General features: G+C 39.2%; 1 protein-coding gene across 5 annotated transcripts in view; it reads right to left on the reverse strand.

The window, feature by feature from the left end:
* Nucleotides 1–2,277: 2,277 nt before the first annotated feature.
* Nucleotides 2,278–20,648, reverse strand: part of TXNDC11 (thioredoxin domain containing 11) — a 105,897-nt gene continuing 87,526 nt past the window's right edge. For 4 of the 5 annotated variants that reach the window (XM_044979404.1, XM_044979405.1, XM_044979406.1 and 1 more), the window contains 3 exons: nucleotides 18,938–19,047; nucleotides 15,282–15,362; nucleotides 2,278–3,039 (listed from right to left, as the gene is read on the reverse strand). In XM_044979404.1, coding sequence (XP_044835339.1) covers nucleotides 2,397–3,039; nucleotides 15,282–15,362; nucleotides 18,938–19,047 — 834 coding nt within the window. In that variant the 3' untranslated portion in view covers nucleotides 2,278–2,396. Of the gene's footprint in view, nucleotides 3,040–14,852; nucleotides 14,981–15,281; nucleotides 15,363–18,937; nucleotides 19,048–20,648 lie in introns of all 5 variants that reach the window. The other variant, XR_006572396.1, reaches the window with a different exon arrangement.

The raw sequence follows: 20,648 nt of genomic DNA on the forward strand, positions 1-20,648 counted from the left end.
GAACTGTAAATAGGCTGCCAGGAGTTCTGGCTTTTTGTTATCCAGCATATGGAAGTGGTATGAAGTTATTCTTAGTAACACACATTTGGACTTCTGAGCCACATGATTACAGATCGGATGCCAGACCTTCAAAACCAAATCTGCAGTTAAAGCCTGTTTCTGCTATGAAGTTCTGAGTGAATAACTATAAAGACAGAATGGTTGCTTTTTAGTTTTTGTTTTTAAACCTCTTATGGGACTGATTCAGAACACTTTCCCTGAATGCAGGTATATATAATCTCATTAAGGTGTTTGAGGCAGAAAGAATAGGGGTTATAAGGAAGGAACTGTACCTCTCTTCCTTTAGGGTATATTATGCTGTTATCAGCTAATACTGTGATTGTCCTAGCCATGTAGCTACTGCAAGGAAACTGCCATTTTAGCAGATTCCAATCTGGGAACTAATGATGGCTACTTTATGCATGGTCCAGAAGGTTTCCAGTGGAGTTAAAAATAGCAGTAGAGCAGATCTTTCCCTCCTGTTAGCAAGCATGTTAATTACAGAAGTGGTGTTTTCACTAGAACTGGCATTAATGTAACTTTCTCCCCCCGCCCCCCAACCACTGTTTATGTGTGTACCTAGTAGCTGGGACATATGTAAACATGAAGCTAAACAGCCAACTGTGCAAACTGTTTTTAGTCTAGATACCAAATTGTCTACAGTTAATGTATTTTGTAGGTAAGGGTTTTTTTTTATTCTTAACTTACAAGACAGATTTCTGTCTGCCCTGTAACAGCTAACTAAATTTTGGGTGTGTTGGGGAAGGGATAGAGGGAGGGGAAAATTGTTTGTGGGTGGGGTAGAGCTTTTTTTAAAAAAAAAAATTGGTGCAATCTGAAGTACCTTCACACAGAGGCCCCACATTTCCTAACCTTTCCCTTCTCTTTACTCAAGAGAAATCTATAACAGGTACTTGGAGTGAAAAATTATAGACCATAAAAGTATCATAGGTTCTGAACAATCATTCAACCATGGCTAAAATGTTCTAGATTTCCTAACTTTTAGGCCTGCATATTCCACTAACTACCCAGCTTTTGCCCAATCCAGTTTATATGTAGCTAAGGAATTCCTTTAGTTTAAGTTAAACTCCCTAGCAAACTGAGATGCAAAGGGGGGGAGGGGGTGTACAAGCAGTAGATAATGCAAAAGTTCGACCACCACCATCTGTGTGTGGGGGAACAGTTATGCTAAACACTGGTGTGAATGATGGGCTTATACATGGGGAATAACAACACTATTTATTCTTAGCTAGCTTGGCCTTAATGACTTTGTCTGCAAGCAAATGATAGTCCACTTATGAACTAAATTGCTAGCTCCCTCCAGGACAAGCTGCTGAGTTGCATTCTTATTGCTGTGTGCACTGATTAAACTGAGGCTAGAAAATGAAGTGTCTTTCACTGCAAAAGCCACAGCTTGGCTAAGCAAATCCATTGCTACTAATGGACGAGCGCTTCCTTCCTCTAAGTGGAGTGTGGAATGCAACTGCCTAGGGAGGGGGCAAACACTGGGTGGTATATTTACTGGCTCCAAAGATGCCAATTTTAATTTTTCAGTCTATGATCTGAGACACTGGCCTATACATGCACGCTGGATTCTTAACTGCATATATGCTGAGCAATCAGTAAGTAGATTTTGCTTGTTTGGGATGCCACACTTTATTCTCCTTCTCCCACTTTTTTTGGGGGGGGGGGAGAAGGCAGAGGGAACTCTAGTGGGAGACTTGGCATAAGGAGGTTGGATGAGATCATTTGTTCCCCATAAACAGATTTTCATAGATGTTTCATTCACTTACGATTATAGGTTAATTGTGGAGCATGTAAAAGTGGTATGCAGAGTTGCTGAAATCCTACAACAGGAATGACAGAATATTTTAACCATCTGACTTTTCTTTCAAGTTTACTAAATAAACAACATTTCCAGTCAATTCTGTAAACAAAGGCAAAATGCAGTGACCATGGCTAACTTCAGCTGTTTCTTAGAAAAGTATAAATTGTCAAAGTTCCTAAATGAACACTTCCTCTGGGAGCCACGGGAGGAAGCCAGTGCAAAAATTGGTCCCTTAGTAGGAGATGCATCACTCTGCTGTCCCTGGGAATTTACTATTTTTAATCTAGATTAAATTAATAAAATGGCTATCAAATTAGTGCAATAGTAAAGTGGAAAGTGTTTTCCATATCTCCATTTAGGTTTCAAGATCCGGTAAATTGTTTGTTTGAAGTATTACAGAAATATTCTGGTTTGATTTTTCTAGACAATTGGAAAATATTTTATTTACAACAAATAAAATTTGCATAAATATCTTCCCAATACAGTGTCATTCCTGATTTTTTTCCCCACCTTCCCACAGCATAAGTAATTACTCTGTCCTGTTTTCTTTATGCTCCGTCACTGTGGTATCAATATTGGAAACATCAAGCCTTTCTCTTTCATGTATTCTGTCTATAGCAGTTAGAACTGGCCCAGTATTGTGGGTGGAAAGTGTCTCCTCTGACTGAATGGATTTCTTGGTTTCATCTCTGTTCTCTAGCTTCCCCTCCATTGCTGCTAGCAAGACTTTTAGTAAAGCATTCTCTGTAAGGAGGTTTTCTGATGCATCTGCTAATTCTTGAAGCTTCTCAGCCATTTCTTCTAATTCTCTGTTCTTCTGTTCATATAGTGCCTGTAATTGTTCACTGTGGAGCTGGAGGATACTGTGCTGCTTTTCCAGTGTATGCTTCTGCTGCTGTAGCTTATGTTCTTCTCTTCTGGCTTCAGAAAGTTGGGCTTCCAGCTGATCTTGAGCCTGGTGTAGTGCACTGACTTCTGATCTCAATTTCTGAATCTCACTCAAGTGGGAGAGATGCTCTTGCTGTAACACTCTCTCTTTCTGTGGACATTCTTTGGTGCAGGGCTCTGAGTCAGGTGCAGCTGAAGGTAGACTTGAGTAATGTAAAATGAACTTAAGTAGATTAGGAAGAGTAACTGAAAAATCTTCAGGAAACTTCACACTTTTGTCCTTCCTATGAAAACATACAGGTAGATTAGTGCATTTCAAATGTCTTTGGCTATTTGTCTGAACACTGTAATTTGGTTTAGATTTTAAACAGCAGATATGAAAATTAAATCTGTAGAGGTCACTTCTATTTAACTACCATTCTGTACACCTAATTTTAAGCAAGAGAATCCTTATGCCTTTTTCCATAATATAACCTACACCTACATTGTGGAGGGGCAAATTAAGATAGCTGATTTTTTTTTTTCATGCTTCCAAAAATTAATTCTCCACATTAGGACACAGCCTGCTAGTAGCTGTATGCTTTCAGTTTCATTAGATAAACCTCATTAAGTTTCTTTCCTGACTTCAGAGAGGTAATAAATCACAATTTGAGGTTTTTAAAAAAAATATCTTTAGTTTTTTGCAATGCAACACTACTTAAACAGTACTTTAAGTTAACATGAATACAGTGATAAGCCAGTTATAGATCTCATCTTCATCCTCATGCCAATACCACTGAAGACTCCATTAACAAAGTAGAGGAAGAAAAAAGTTTACACTAAGTATTCTGAACCATACACTACACTACTTTCACTCAGCAAGAAGCATTCTAAAGCTGTCAGTATCTGCTACCAATACTGATGGCTTTAGAGCATAGTTACATTAACAACTAATACTTCAGAAACCGATGTCATTTTAGCAAGCAATAGCTTCTATTTTGTCATCCTACTATTTGGTGAAAACAAATAGAGGTTGGAAGATGGCTAAAACTGATTTAGTATATAACATGAGACAGAGCTTGACTTCACAATATCTCCTTGTAAAAAACTTGATTTTTCAAACAGACTTGATGCCAGTTTTCCTCTAGTAAACTTGTCTTAAGTTTTACTTGATGCATGGACTAGCCAAAATCTCTTGTCCAAGACTACTACTCCCTCAAAGGCATTTCTTCAAAAGCAGCTTCTCTCTCTCCCCCTGCCCCCCAAACTACAGCCTGCCCTTCCTACCACTAGAATACCATGCATACAATTCTGGAAGCTTAGACTCAGTAGTGTTGCAAGCAAAATTTGACTTACTGTACACAACAGGATGGGAACTAATTTTTCCATCACTACCTCAAAATGTTGAGGCCCAAACTTATAATGGATTACAGTAGATCTATTCCCCCTTCTGTCAGAATTGTCCACTTATTTGAAAGCTACTTATCTAGCATCTATCACCACCTACACCACTCAGACATCACTTAATTCAGTATGGCTTAATGGCGGATCAAGCAAACCATTGCTGGAGCATTTTATAACTGGTCCATGGACTACAGTGGCAGGCAGGTTACATGTCTATAATTCAAGACAGTATTAGATCTGTTTTCTAGTCATCGGAATCCTGCCTATAGTAAAGGGGCTACCTCATTTGTTGTACTCTAGCCCCTCAGTTGATCTGTTAAGGTTACTAAGAATCCCTAGACTTGTTTGAGGGGGCAAATGATGTTTCTCTGCTCTGGAACTTGCTTTTGCTCTTTGCTCACCCATTCTAGTTCAGAAAAACCCAACTTTAACAACCTTCAAGGTAAACTGTAGGGCTTAAATACATGCTTCCTCAGGAAATGGGGCTGAAGAGGTGACTCTTACGTGGGGGGGGGGGAGGGCAGTAGTGTTGACATTTAATTTGCAGGTGCAATTAAAAAAGCCTTAGTGTTCTACAAGCTGATAATATATCTTGCATCTAAAGGCAACTTTCATTCTGCTTAAACAATTCTGACAGAAGTATAAGCCTCCTAACTCAATGTTATCAAAGTAGTTGAAACCTAGTCCTTGGTCCTTCATTTTTAAAAATCTAAGATGCAAGAAAAAAAATCCTTTAGTTTCACTGTACTTAAGGCACACCCCTAGACATTTAGTTTACAATTTTTTTTGGAAACTGAATTTATACACTAGGCCATTGTATCCAAGACAGCAAATGGAGCTATTCCTAGAGGACAAGGCTTTTCTGATTCAATATTTCCAAAGGCTTAGTGCTTTACAAACACACAGCACTATAGCAAATCTAAACTCTGACTGAGAACTGCCTGCTAAATAAAGACATAATTGGTAATAAATTAAAATCCTCCTTCCAAAGCAGCAGAAGTTGTGTAGTTTGTGTCAAAGTTTCCTGTTGTAGAAACACCAATTTGACAACTTAGTTCCAGGGAAAACATTATAGTACACTTTATGATGCAATGTTCATTTCCCAAATCAATAAGTAGAGTATACAGGCTACCAGAAAACTTCCAACCCTTGTTTCTGAAGTGAGTATTCCTAGGGAAGAAAAATGAATCATTGCCTCTTCCATTCTGTGAGAGAGGTAAATATGCTCCTAAAGCTCAGGCTTAGTTTGAGACCCTGCTATGAAGTATAAGCCAGTATTCAATCTGAAAGACTGAACGCTAACAAAACAAAAACTTAACTGGTGAGTGAAATAGCAGAGACATACTGCCCATGGCACAGTAACAAATGGAGATTCTTTAAGTGCATCAGAATTACCCCTTTTCAGTGTGCATTGCTGCTCAGCTTAAACTATTTAAACTTACTGCTCAATTTGATACTTTTACATTTTTTCCCAACATTCACCCCTGTAGTGGTACTACAGCCAATCCAAGGAACACAGAGATGATGCTCCACCTCTAAGTTCCTGTAGTGCTATCCTATGCCTGACTTCTACACGAAAAACAGAACTTGAAGCTTAGCACAGGTAGGTACAGATAAACAGCTGGTCTGCAGCACTATTTCTGACTGGTTTCCCTGAAAGAGCCGACCTCAAGAAGCAACCTCAATAAGTTCAGTGAAAAGCTTGTAAAATCATAACCTATTATTATCTCATAATGAAGAACTTGATTTTGTGTGTGTGTTGAGCTCAGAATGGAAATGACCCAGCTGCCCCGTTTCCCGGAAACCCAATAGATACACGCTATTAAAGGAAAATGACAATTGAAAGAGCTGTTTTTATCCCTTCATTTCCCTCAGTGCCTCATTTTGTTTTTGAATGAAAGCATAAGTGCCTTCCCATTTAAATTCTTCTTGAAAGGAAACATTAAGCACCTTTCAGGGCTTAGAATAAAAGCACAGGTATGAATGAGCAGAACTTGGGCCACAGAAGCATACAATCCAAATCTAGGGAATCTGCCTGCATTTGAGGGTAGAGGACAGAATTTGGGCCTAAGTTTACAACAATCATATTTTCTCCTGGTTGAGCAGTGTGTCAAATTCTAAACAGGTAAATAAAAGGGAAGCTTTTTGAAAGCTGTTTTAATTTCCTTAACTCTAGAACAAGTCACAAGTAGCCAGCCCCTCCCCCCCTGTTAGATTTATGAAAGGGAACAAAATGCTAACCCAGCTTTTATAAAGGAAATGGTTGTGTAATGCCCTTCAACCATAAAACAATTGTGTAGTAATCCTTTTCTGGTGTATATTAAAGCAATATGTAGAGTGCCATAAGAAAAAGGGTTAAATGTCAGCAAGAATTAAGTTTTCCTTTATTTAGAGGGTAATGGAGGAGGAAGGGGTTGCTGCAGAAAATTTAGTTACTCTGATGTGTTAAGAAACCAGTTCAACAACAGTCATAAAATACTGACTCCTTACTTTATAATGGAGGAACCAGATTAAATGTCCCTCTAAAGAAAATCTGAGATTTTTCTTTTCTGCTTTGTAAGAATTTGAGTTTTAAGATCTAGGTGTCCAAAGCACTGACGACTGTGGTCAGAAGCCTGTGGTAGGGCAATATTAATGAAGAGGGTTTCTTTCTTTATTTAATTTTCTGCAGCCACAGACTTACAGAAGCTACCACTCAAACTTTCTATTTTAAAACAAAGTGTATGAAACATAGCAAGGCCCTATTCCACCATGTTAATGAGCAAGGAAAGCCTTCTGTTTAAGAGTAAATGCTATTGCACTTCAGCTGAAGGGAAAGGAAGATTCTCTCCTACTCTTGTCCTTGCCCTAAGCAGATTACTGGAATATGCAGTATTCAGTCCTGTATGTCATTTTAATAGAAAACCACACTTGCAAATGCTCAACAACAATCATAACCATACTGCGTTTTCCTTGGGTGGGTTTTTAAGTTGCAGGTACCCAACAAAATGGCACAGTTCGGTTCGAAACAGACCCAGTTTAAAGGGTTATATAGTAGGTTACAATTTTACACTGTTAATAAAAATGTTGAAGTAATTTGTGGTTTTTAGTATCTAAAGAAACATTTTTGAATGGAAAAAAAATATACACCTCCCCCACCCCCCCGCCCTCAAGCTTTTTCACCTTTAATATGGTGAAGATAAAATATCTCTTACTATAGAACAGTGATTTTTCTGAATAGAGGTAACTGGTTTTATACAAGTTTGCCTTAATTCAACTCTAAGTGAGGTAACAAAGGAAACATCCAGTCCAAAGTGTACTTTCCCCTTTATACTAGATCTCATACTATACAGTTTCCAGATAAAAAAAACTTGTTACCACCTACTGGAAATTAATGGGGAACTGTCATATTTCCACAATTCTAATCAGGAATATCTGTGCTTAAGACAAGTACTAAGCCTGGGGTACACTTTTATATATTAACCAGCAAAATCCTGTTTGTTTATTAGATACAAATCTGAGATTTATTGAGACAATGTTAAAGTTGTTGAGGAGAACTGGGCATGGGACTCGCTATCTTATGCTGCAGAACTGAGTCGGCAATGTGATGTGGCCGTTAAAAAAGCTAATGCGGTCTTGGGATGCATTAGGCGAGGTATTTCTAGTAGAGATAGGGAGGTGCTAGTCCCGTTATACAAGGCGTTGGTGAGACCTCATTTGGAGTACTGTGTGCAGTTTTGGTCTCCCATGTTTAAGAAGGATGAATTCAAACTGGAACGGGTACAAAGAAGGGCCACTAGAATGATCCGAGGAATGGAAAGCCTGTCGTATGAAAGGAGACTTGAGGAGCTCGGTTTGTTTTCCTTAACCAAAAGAAGGTTGAGAGGAGATATGATTGCTCTCTTTAAATATATCAGAGGGATAAATACCAGGGAGGGAGAGGAATTATTTCAGCTCAGTACTAATGTGGACACGAGAACAAATGGATATAAGTTGGCAGTCGGGAAGTTTCGGCTTGAAATTAGACGAAGGTTTCTAACCATCAGGGGAGTGAAATTCTGGAACAGCCTACCGAGGAAAACAGTGGGGGCGAAGGACCTCTCTGGCTTTAAGATTAAGCTTGATAAGTTTATGGAGGGAATGGTTTGATAGGATAACGTGATTTAGTCAATAGGTCAATAACTTGCCACCACTGGTAATTAGTACCGAGGGTCAATGTTGGGATATTGAAAATCTTTTTCCTGAGTGTCTGGCTTGAGTGTCTTGCCCACATACTCGGGGTTCAGCTGATCGCCATATTTGGGGTCGGGAAGGAATTTTCCTCCAGGGTAGATTGGCAGTGGCCCTGGAGGTTTTTCGCCTTCCTCCGCAGCATGGGGCAGGGGTCACTTGCTGGAGGATTATCTGCTACTTGAAGTCTTTAAAAAATCAGGATTTGGGGACTTCAACAGCTGAGTGAAGGGAGAGAATTATTTCAGGAGTGGGTGGGTCAGCTTTTGTGGCCCGCATCTTGCGGGAGGTCAGACTAGATGATCATAATGGTCCCTTCTGATCTTAAGTTCTATGATTCACTGGAGAGAGAAACAACTCGTATATTCAGGAACTCCAGCTGTGATCATAATCCTTCTGTCCAAATTCAGAGATTTCTTGAAAAGCACCAGCTGCACTCTTTTCTACAAAGTTCCTTTGTTTGCCAAATCAGTAACGGGCTTTACAGCATGTAATAGGCACACAGTGTGACCCATCAAATTGGATAAACTCGTGTTGATCACGCTGAGGAAGTATTGAGAGGGGAAGCCTGGCTGTGAGTGAATCAAAGTGAGATGGGTAAAAGCATTACATGCGGAATGCACCCAAAATGGACTATTCTGAAAGAAGAAAGATACAACACGGTAGCCCAGTCCTGGTATTGAATCAGTCAGCACAACATACCCTTCAGACCAGGAAATAAAAACAACAGAATTGGATGTTTCAAAGATGACTAACTGATAGGACTATTATACCTTATATAGGTCTGTGAAACAAAACAGTGAAAAACTCTTTGAATTCTATTTAGCTGCCTAATCCATGAAAGAATCAAACTGCAAAAACATTATCATGCTTAGATTTGGTGAATCAAGCAAAGTTCCCACTGAAGTTAATGGGAGTTTTGCTGAACTAAGGATAAAAGTCCCATTACTATAAAATACAGAAGCTAGAAGCTGCAGCTTTCCTTATTTAAAGACTCAGCAGTGAAGCACACAAAATTCACTGTTCTGAACACCAAGATCATGCAGGTTGATGACAAAGACATAGCTGTCCAAAAAAAATAAAAAGGCCAGTTTCCATGCCTAAATTAATCTCTAGAATCATGATGAGTATGATGGAGATAGAGCACAAAAACAATTCATTATGGCCGAAAATCTGCCATCTACCAAGACTCCTATCTACTTCAGTGAGTATTTTGTTCAATTAAGGACTGAGAATTTGACTCTTACTTAGCAAAGCTGCTTATGCTTTTTGGCTCTTGTTTAAGAGAAGAAATGTAGAGAAAACTGACATGAACTCTTAGCTCAAGAACTCTATATATCCTCTATGCAGCAATAAGGCCAATTAGCTAAGAGTAGGATGAATGTATGTTAGTCTCCCAATACAATACCTGAGAAAAACAATGAAGATAAGAAGACAAAACCAGGTCAGTACATCATACTGGTAGCTGACTCTGGATCAATCAGTAACACCATTAAACAGGTGACCAATATCTGAGGTTACCCAAAAGGACTAAAAGGCATACCTCCAAACTGGAGCAGAAAAGCTACAGAAAGAAAAGAATGAGATGAGGGTTGAAAAATACACTAGATTGTTTCCTGGCCGGAGAGGAAATGAGAAAATCTGGTCAGAATGGGATGCCCAATATTCCACTATTCACAGATCTAACTGTAGTACCTAATGCCTCACAAAGGTACTGCTATCACTTCTGTAAAATGGACACAACTGCCAACTCCAAATACCCTTCCAAATCATCTAAGGGTACGTCTATACTACCTGCCGGATCGGTGGGTAGTGTTCCATGTATCGGGGATCAATTTATTGCGTCTCGTCTGGTGTAGCCCAGGCCTAAATCTAAAACAACGCTTCCTGGGCTGCTTTAGTTGTTTATACATAGGGAAGAGGGAAGAGTATGTACTTATGATGACCTATTAAGCGCACTGCTGCCTCAAAAGATCCTCTCTATGAAATCCTGGAAAATACTCTAATTTATTGACGTACGGAACGTTCATACTACATTACATTGTTTGTTTACTTCATTTAATTTATGGCAGCTTCTGTTTATTCCACTTCAGGTAGGAAAAGCAACATGATCTTCTTTTACTAACGGTCCAAAAACCTGTGCCAAATGAAGTTCCTGTTCAAAGCTAAGCTATTCTTGAAAGAGTAAACAAGTAATGACATGGATAAGGTTCTTTTCCCCTACAAACGTCTCATGATAGACAAGTCACTTCTATACTCTTAGTCTTGTGTTTCTCAATTGCTAACTACATGAGCACACAAATTTAATACAGCTTGTCATGATTTGGCAAAAATATGGAATCTACACAGAGACAAAATTTACTCATATATAATAATGACCATTTATTACATCACAACATCGGTGTACATCACAAATGCTAAACTGTTGTTTATAGAAACACAGTGAGGGGAAAAAGTCACGTTTTACTAAACCATGAGCCTAAAAGATAAAGGACTGCTTAGATATTATGGTGATGGGCTCCAAAATAACCCTCTAAGATTGGTTTTTAAAAATACACACCAGATAATAGCATTAGGAAGAAAACAGAGCAGAGAGAAGAGAGGAAAGACAAGCAATTAAACAATGAGAAGGCGGGAGCAGGAAGGCAAACATAGCAGCAGATTAGTAAGACTAGATAAAAGAAAAATAAGACTCACACCTTATGACAGAGATTGCTATCACATGACAAAGCACATGGGCACGGGTTGGTTCAGTACCATTTAAGTCACGCAGGGCCGGCTCCAGACCCCAGCGCGCCAAGCGCGCGCTTGGGGCGGCATTTTGCCGGCAGGGCGGCAGGCGGCTCCGGCGGACCTTCCACAGTCATGCCTGCGGGAGGTCCACCGGATCAGCGGACCTCCCGCAGGCATGACTGCGGAGGGTTCGCTGGTCCCGCGGCTCGGGTGGACCTCCCGCAGGCATGACTGCGGAAGGTCTGCCGGAGCCACCTGCCGCCCTCCCAGCGCACCCTCCGCAGGCGCGTCTGCAACAGGTCCCCCGGAGCCGCGGGACCGGCAGCGCGCCCCCTGCGGCATGCCGCCCTGCTTGGGGCGGCCAAATTCGTAGAGCTGCCCCTGAAGTCACGAGTAAGTAAGTTCACTAAAAGTCTAAAAATCTACTTTTAAAATAATTGCACACAAAAAAACTACATTAAAAGAATATTAAGGTTGCAAACTCAAGCACCGTGCACCCTTAATTCAGTTCCTGTATGCATATTCATCAGGAGAGTTTTTAAGCACATGATCGCATACTAGTTTTGCCACAGGATCCCTGCCTCTTTTATAACTTGAGTTCACAGCTTGGACAAATATGTGCAGATTTTCGTGGAGACGACAAAAGGCAGATCCCTGACACTAAAACCACTCCCCATCAAATGTCAAGTCCCTGCTCCAAGCATTGGGGAGGGGAGGAGAAGGAAGGGGGGCACTAGAGCTGTTCTAAGAAAAGACTGACAGATTTTTTTAAAATATGGGCAATCTACGTATTTATCCCTAGCCCAGTCTTGGAAACAGCTAAACCATTTTAGCTGAAATTTTCAAAAAAATTCACCCCAACTTGCACAGCCAGCATGTAAAATTTTAGCCCAAATGGTTACAGTTTGGCAAAGTTAAAAGAAACTGAAAAAAAACTGAAAATGACTCTTAAAATGGGAGTCAGGCAAAATTTTACACAAGGCAATGTGGAATATTTGGTGCAAAAATAAATAAATTTAAAATAATCCAGAGAACACAATTTTCAATATGGCCCCAATATCATGGCAAGCCAGTTCTTAGGTCTAACAAGCTTGACAATATTCTTTTTAAAATCTACCTGAAGAAACGTTAACTTTACTCTCAACTCCAAGTGTGAACTTTATTTTTCTTAAAGAAAAATGTGCCTCTGGATATTGCTTTACAATAAGAAGAAAAATAGAAAAAGAACATGAAATACAATAGAAAAGCAATAAATCCTCTCTTGGGTCTTTGTCCTCCCAGACTCCAAACATATCAAAGTCCAAATGGCACATCTGTTTAAAATGTCTTTTTCTGTTATAGCCACTTAAACACAGGAGACCTGTTCAGAAACAAGTTTGTGAAACTATGCTGGGAAAGGAATGAACGAGTGTTTAATTGATTTGTCTTCAAAATCAACAGAAATAAAACTAATTTAATTGGCTTGTAATAAATCTCAGCCAATATACAAAAGTGGTTTCCCCCAAAGTGTTTCAGATATCAGGAAAAATATTAATACTGGTGATAAACTAATATGACCAAACAACCCCCCCCCCCAAAAATGTTCCTGAATATGCTCTGTACAGTACATATTTAGTTTTTGATCATGGAATGGAGTTTAAAGTACTTGCTTAGAAATCTACAGAAACAATGTCATATATTTTTGTGACACAGTGGCCACTTAAAATTTTTCCACAGTGCCCATTTCTACAGTATCTGAGCAGTGAAGCAGTACATTAAAGCTGCTTGCCGTTGTCGACAGTGGATTTCATACAGGAGTCCACTCATAGCCATAACAAATTATAGGAACATAAAGTTCTGGGTTTTTTCCCCCTGTTTGTTGAAACAGTCATTCAAATGGTAACAGAACCCCAACAGCACCCCCTTTATTTTCATACAATTCTGTATAATATGACATGAACTCAGAAGTTTAATAGGTTGATTGCTACAGTGAAAGACACCCCCCACACACACACACACTCTTCTAAGCAGAACTTTAAATTTGATTTTAATTTTGATTGCAATTAAAGGTATCTTTAGGATCTCTGCCTATACACAAATTGTTTAAAAAAAAAACCCACTAATCTACAGTGTACTCTGAAATTTACATATATATTTTTCTGAGCTTCTAAATTCAATAAAATTAGCGATTCCCAACTTTATTTCTGAAGATGAAAGAGAATAAAGTTTCCTAAAAGTGAAAGAAGGTTTACTATTTGTGATAACCCAAACTATAAATCCCTCCAAACCCAGAAGAGTTAAGAAGAAAACCTTGAAAAAAATGACCAAGCACATTTTCTTCATCTTGTTTCCTCAAAAACCATACAAAAGTGTGGCACTCTTTTTTCATAGAACCCAAGATTATTCTGTATATCATATTATATTATGCTAATACTTCCTGAAATGTTGTTTTCCTTGTTCATTTCCTGGTGGTTCTACAATTTGTTGGGGTGTTTGTTTTTGTTTTTTTGTCTATCTGGATAAATGAAACCACCATAGACTAGTATTTTTAGTCTTTTTTAGAAGCACTTCCTCTTATCAATATTTACATTTCCTAGTCTTCCTGGCATTTTGCTTTGGAAATTTTATCATCATTCTGCTATGGAGGTATTAATCTACTAAAGATTTATTTTTAAATCAAGAAGTACCACTCTTCATGCAGCGAAGATGTGTTGCATTTGAAGTTAGCTCTTCCCTTATGAAAGGTCAATGATTTGCTAATGAGTCAGACTGAAAAAAAAAGGTGCTTTGCAATACTAACATTTTCTGCGATGTAAGTTAGAGCAGTGCAGTGAGATTGTTCATTGCTACGGTAAAAGAGAAACAGAACCAGTAACATTAAAGATCCTGGTGACAGATGAAGTAATTGATATTTCCCCAAAACATTATTTAAAACTTTGAAAAAATATTGCACTTGTATCAAAGTGTTTTGTGAAATATTAAATGCAGTTTGCATGAGAAAATCTTTCACCAACCACTGATAGTTTACTCCGGAAATTATTACATGATGTAACTTGGTTTACATATGTGGTTTTCCCTTGACCTGTAGCACAGTGTTTGATGTATTCATAGGTTGAAATAAAACTTAGCTTTAACAAACACTGCAGAAAAACAATACAAGAATATGGTTAATATTTGCAAAATCTTGTTTCTCATTTGACTCATCATATGCAGACATGACAATCTCATATTAAAGACCAGTACAATTTCAAAACAGTTTTAACAATGGTTCCTTGCTGAAGGAGACTTTAACCAATGATGGTTCAGAAGGCTCTGTCTGGGTGAAATGAGAAGCCGTCAATTCCACCCAGACATTAAACTGTTACTATTTAGGAAGGTTCTATGCACTTTACAAACATATAAGAAACTTCCCCAAACAACTTACAATATAATCATTGACACCAAGGAGTAGGGTAAAAGAGTCACAGATTTTTTTAAGGCCAGAGGAAACCATTATGACCAGAGGATACAATGAGTTTCCCTTTAACTTCCAACTCCTTGACTTTTATTGCTTTTATTTTTAACTTTTGCCTATTAGCATTTTTAATATAAATTCAAGACAACTTTCTATTTTAATTTAGCTTTTAAATTCTTGCCTGTTTTTAACTTTATTTATTTTTTAAAATTATCTTATTAAGAGATTAAACTAATCCACACCATACGTCTTACTAGGAAAGAGCTTGACCCTTTGCCTCAGCCCAGGCCTATTTTAACTTTTTCTGATAGAAAACTGGCAAGAAGTCTTGCCTCTTACTTCAAGAGCCCATTGTGTGATCCTTTGACATCTCTCACAGTCTCTTTTTCAACCATGCCTCTTTTTCTGTCACTCTCTTCCCTCCAGTTCTCACTCACTAGTCAATTCTGACAATGCCAAAAGAACTGCTGCACAACCAAATGAGAAGGGAAATTATATAAGGAAATAAGGTAAATAATACATATTGCTGTTTACAAATAAATACTGACAAACTATAAAATAACAACACTTGGGCTATAATTTAATTCACTTTCAGAAAATCATCATTTGTCCGCATGTCTATTTTAGAAAGTGCATTGGTAATAATGATGAATACATGGTAATGAATTGCTGTTTGGCTTTCCTCTCCTCTTAGGCATGTAAACAGATTCATTTTTCAAACTCCAAGAAATGGAAAAAAAAAACTTTAAGAGAAAGAAATGACATTACCTGTTATAAGGAAAAAACAAAATGGTTGGGAGACGATCCGTCATAAATTCCCATGGAAGGTCATTTCGAGTGACATCAATTCTATTAAAAACAAAACAAAAATAAAAAATAAACTGATAAAGATGCAGCTGAACATTCCATCTATTACTTTTGCTTCTGAAATATCCATTTTGTGTTGTTGTTTATTTTGGAGGGGAATTAGAGGTCACAAGAGAAAACATGCCTAAATGTATTCTGACATAAGAAACATGGTGAAGACAAATTAGAAGAGTTACACATAATACTCAAGACAACTAATCCCAGTTTAGCAAATTGTCATAACATAGATCTCTAGCTGATATTTTCCTGCCAGAAAATGAAATTAGTATAAATATTCACAATTTTCTTATTCAGTAAATGAATTAAACCTGGACTAATCATTGCCACTTACTGTGTGTACTGGGAAGAACTCTTGTTTTGAGATATGCTGATCCGACAACCATTGGCTGCCGTTTCAATCATTTATATCAGCGGTTCTCAAATTATGGGGCAGGCCTCCCAAGTGAGGCGTGGGAATGTATCAAAGGAGGCGCGAGCTGTGTGCTTTTTGGGAGGGGGGAGGGGGGGAGAGGAGAGAGCTCTGACTGTCAGCCCTGCAGAAGGGCTGTGCACACCTGGGAGGTGGGGATAAAGGAGATAGCTGGAGCCCCGACACCCAGGCTCACACTCTTCCCCCACACCCTCGACCCCAATCCGTCACCTGAAGGCAGTGGGGCTCTGGCTGTTAGCCCACGGTGGCAGCAGTAGCGCAGAAGTAAGTGTGGCAATGGAGTGATAAATCTGCTGTGAAAAGTGATATTGACAAATATTTTTCACATGGCCTCTATTACTTCTGTGCTGCTGCTGGCACAGCGCTGCTTTCAGAGCTGGGTGCCCAGCCAGCAGCCACTGCTCTCCACTCTGCCTCTGCCTTCAGAGCTGGGTGGCAGTATATGTACTTTTGGGGGGGATGGTGTGTAAACGACTACAGGAACAAACAAGGGGGGCCAATCAAATACGTCTGAGAACCCCTGATTTATACAATGTACGTGGAAAGAAAGCCATCATTAGAAATTTTGTTTAGCAACTGTGTAGGATGTATGGTGTCAGCTACATGTTGTCTTGGGAAAAATATGGAAAGACATTTGGTAAATTAATAACACAGCAATTAATTAAAAAAACCCTTTATCTTGATTCCCAGAAAACCAGATTTCTCATTATAAACAATAATATGAGAGAGAGATTTTCAGACCTCAGAATAGGAAACACCTCATATGGCTCATCACAGCAAGCATCCATTCAGCTGTATGCTTATACACAGCTATTTATCACTTATTCCAGGACACCACAAGTTTAGTGTGCTCTGGACAATATTGAGACTTTTGAGTTTCATCCATTATAATAGGAGAGCACCATCTTACAGATGGGTACAGATTGTCAATAATCTATAGCTGTTTATTATTACAGTAGGTTGACTTTAAATTAGCAGTGCTGTTTTTTTAAGTCTTAACTGTGTTGGCCCTGGCTACACTGCAGACTTACTCGTTGAGCTTTGGGGAGTTTCTGTACCGTTTTAACTATAATGGTTTAGAAACTGATATTGTTGAAGTAGTACAAAAAATGCATGTAGATTAGCCTTTTCACTGACTGATGGGAAGCTTAAATAGCAGGAGGCATGAGACTGTTTTTGTGGCAGTGGGCCCTACAACATGGAACTTGCTCCCCAATGAAATCTGTCCAATCCCTTTATTTGCCTTTCTAAACCCCCCCCCCAATTTGTTTTTGTGTGCTTGCACTGTAATAACAGTGGTATATTATGTTTGTATTATGTTGTACCTCCTCTTAAACCAGGAGGTGGATTCTGTTACAGTTAATCAGAACCATCTGATTCCTGTGTAGGAAAGGAAAAGAATATGGAGAGTAGCCAAAGTAACCACTCCACTACCTCTGGGAATGAGAGAGAAGATGGGAACAGAAACAGAATAGGCCCTGTAATAAAACTGAAATTCAGCAATCAAACCTCAAGGGAAGCTGGTGCCAAGACAGAGTGAAATTTTGAATTTACTTAGAAAAGCAGGTTTTAGGATTGTTTTAACAACTCATTAAAATAAGATTAATTAAATTAAATTAAAGGATTTTTTTCTAATACTGTATTCATTTTATAGTTACTTAAAAAAAAACTATATAGCTAGCTGGTTGTCAGACCATTGAAGACATTCTTGCTCCACTATTAGCCTAAGCTATGTATGGTGCAACAGGTTAAATATTATCAGTAAGAGGGAATGGCAAAACTTGGATGAAGTATTGTATAGATCAGTGGTTCTCAATCTATGGGGCAGGCCTTCCAAGGGAGGCAAAGGAATGTGTCGAGGGAGGCATGAGGTGCACGCCATTTTTTTTTTTTTTTTTAAAGAGGTCTGGCTGTCAGCCCCAAGTGGCTGGGGCTCACACAGAAGGGCCACGCACACCTGGAAGGCAGAAATAAAGGGGGCAGCTGGAGCTCAAATATCATTTTTCACATTGCCACTGTGCTGCTGCTGGCGTGGTGCTGCCTTCAAAGCTGGGTGCCCAGCCAGCAGCCGTTGCTCTCTACTCTGCCTTCAGAGCTGGGTGGCAGTATATATACTCGTGGGAGGGGAGTGTGTGTAAAGAACTACAGGCACAAAGAAGGGGGGCCCAATCAAATAAGTTTGCGAACCCCTGATTTAGATTACTCATTGAGAGTGTGATTTGTCCCAGCATAAATGATAGGTTCCCACTTAAAGTCTTAAAAATTGGGCTTATGTGATAAATAGGCCTCAGGTTGGCCCTTGGTCAAAGTGAATTTCAGCCAGAGTGAAATGGCAAAAGATGCAACTCAAGAAGAGTTTGCAAGTGCTGATGTAAAAGACATGGCAGTAAGGGAATGCCAAGGTGGCACTGTTAAACACTCAAAAGTCTTGCTCCTTGCACAATATAGCCTTGGATTCATAATCCCAAATTATTTCTCAAATAATAGAATATAATATTGCACATGGTTTTGCTACGGCTTTTGGAGGAGTGGTGTGAAAAAGTTTGCACTCTTGCCGCCCATGATTTACCAGGTTCTGTGTTTTGCTGTCTATCAGTTCTGAGGATTTCAATCTACCACAAACTGTGTACTAGATAAAAAAAATCACTTTATTTAAACGTGGAAAAAACTCTAGCAGGACAGCAATCCAACCACCACCCTGTGCTAAACCTTTTAGCATAATAGTCACTACTTACATGAAAACAAAATGTACGTACAAAGGAGAGAGAAAGCATCTACCCGAAGTACAGTATACATTTGTTCTTTCTCTTTACATATATTTTTCCTCTGAGCTGATGAGCTCACTCAACTCAATTTTGAGTAAACAGACTAAATTGGAATCTAATAGTAATATTCTAAACTTATTATGTAATGTTATAATGCACTGCTTATAACAAATTCATGGGACTTGAATCTAATTTGACAGACATGCAATCTTAATTTAAAATTAAACATGAATTAGTAGAAATTAACGGCACTATGTCAACTTTACAAGCTAAAAAATATCCATATATGCATGTCTGGAAGTCTAAGTAGTCACAACAATATAGTTAAAAATACTGTGGAAAATGAGGATAGATTCTTTTACCTCGCCACAGTGAAGTTATTTGGAGGCAGAAGGCGTGCTAGTTGGATAAAGATGTGATTAAGAGAAGCACAGAATCCACACCATTGCGCATAATAGAGCAGCAAGACATCCTGGGGGGGAGGGGGAGAAATTCAGTTAGCAACTGGGGTTTGTTTACATAAAGCAGAAATAGTCATCACTGGGTTAAACAAAACATTTGAGCTATTTAACAACAAAAGAAAATGTAACCTCATCTTTCTACACCCCCTGTCAACCAAGCAATGGACCCAACTCATTGGTGCTCCTGAAGCAAAAAGAAAGAAGAAAACTGTTGCAGGGCTCATAGAGAAATTTTCTCAACATGAGGGGTATCCTCAGCAAGTGCAAGGTTGAGATAATGGCTCGGTGCCACACCCAGCAGGAATCCCTGATGCAGGGGGCATGTCGATAGCATAGCCTGGGAAAAAGAGATATGGCCATAACATTCTGAGGCCTGGGTTGTCACTGGCAGCCAGGTGCAAGCCTACTGGGCTCCGACCTCTGTTGGGAGCTCAACCAGCCCATGATGGCCCCACCATCAGGGAGATACAAAGGTGGCATAAAACCATCTTTAATCCCTCATCATTCTCTGCACCAAGATCATCTATAGCACTGAGGTGAATTGGGCCCAATGACTAAAATGGAATGAGCAATCTGACTCGTGGATGGCACTGACAACATAGCCACTCTATACTGTTATACTGATGCACCAACAAAACATATGTGGCTCTGTGCTCACTTAATGTCATCTAGCAGTCATCCATAAATCATCCTTCTCTAATGTTCAAAACCAGAAAAATGACCAAACAGGATTACTTGGTTTCCACTAAATGCAAACAGAGTATCAAAGTATCTTATAGTTCTCATGATTGTTCTTTCATAGTTTCAAACAATTTAAGGCCAGAAGGGACCATTAGATCACCTAGTCTGACCTCCTATATATCACAGGATATTAAATTTCACTCCGATACTTCTGTGCTGAACTCAAAGACTTTAGTTACACTAAAGTTCTTCAATCTTCAGGAAACTAAACCATGCACCACAGGCAGAGAACAAGAGAGTCAAGGTGTCCCCAATATCCAAGCCCTGAGCAATGGAAGGGAACTGATTATGCCCAGATGACTCCAGCAGGTGAACCAGTACCATGCTGGAGCAGAAGGCGAAAACCACCAAGGTTCCAGCTAATGTGGCCTATGGGAAATTTCCTTCCAAATCCCGAATCTGGCAATTAATATGACCTGAGCATGTGAGCAAGATTCACCAGCCAGGCATAATCTGGTCCACCCCACGTCCACTGTCTTGTCCCCTACTGTGGGGAATCTCTGCTGCTTCAGATGAAGAAAATCTCCCTCCTTGCCAATGAATACATCATGCAGAGGGGAAAAAAATCCTTCTTGACTGCTGCAGGCAATTGGCTGAAGCCCTGAAGCATGAGATTTGATTATAATCATTATTTTAATTCAGAGCTGCAAGTATTATGAACATGTTGAGGGAAATGTAGGCAGTCCTGTTAACCCCAAGGCCCATGAAGGAAGAGATGGACCAGTTTTCTCAAATTCACAGATACTCAGATTCCAAGACCAGCCTTTAATTCCCACTTAACTAATGGTCATTGCACACTTTAAATAGAAAATCTCTGGGGAACTCTAGAAAACTAAGCAATTTCCCTGCAGCTAGCACACTAGGCACTGGG

This window comes from Mauremys mutica, chromosome 11, assembly GCF_020497125.1.
Source record: "Mauremys mutica isolate MM-2020 ecotype Southern chromosome 11, ASM2049712v1, whole genome shotgun sequence".
NCBI lineage: Eukaryota > Metazoa > Chordata > Testudines > Geoemydidae > Mauremys > Mauremys mutica.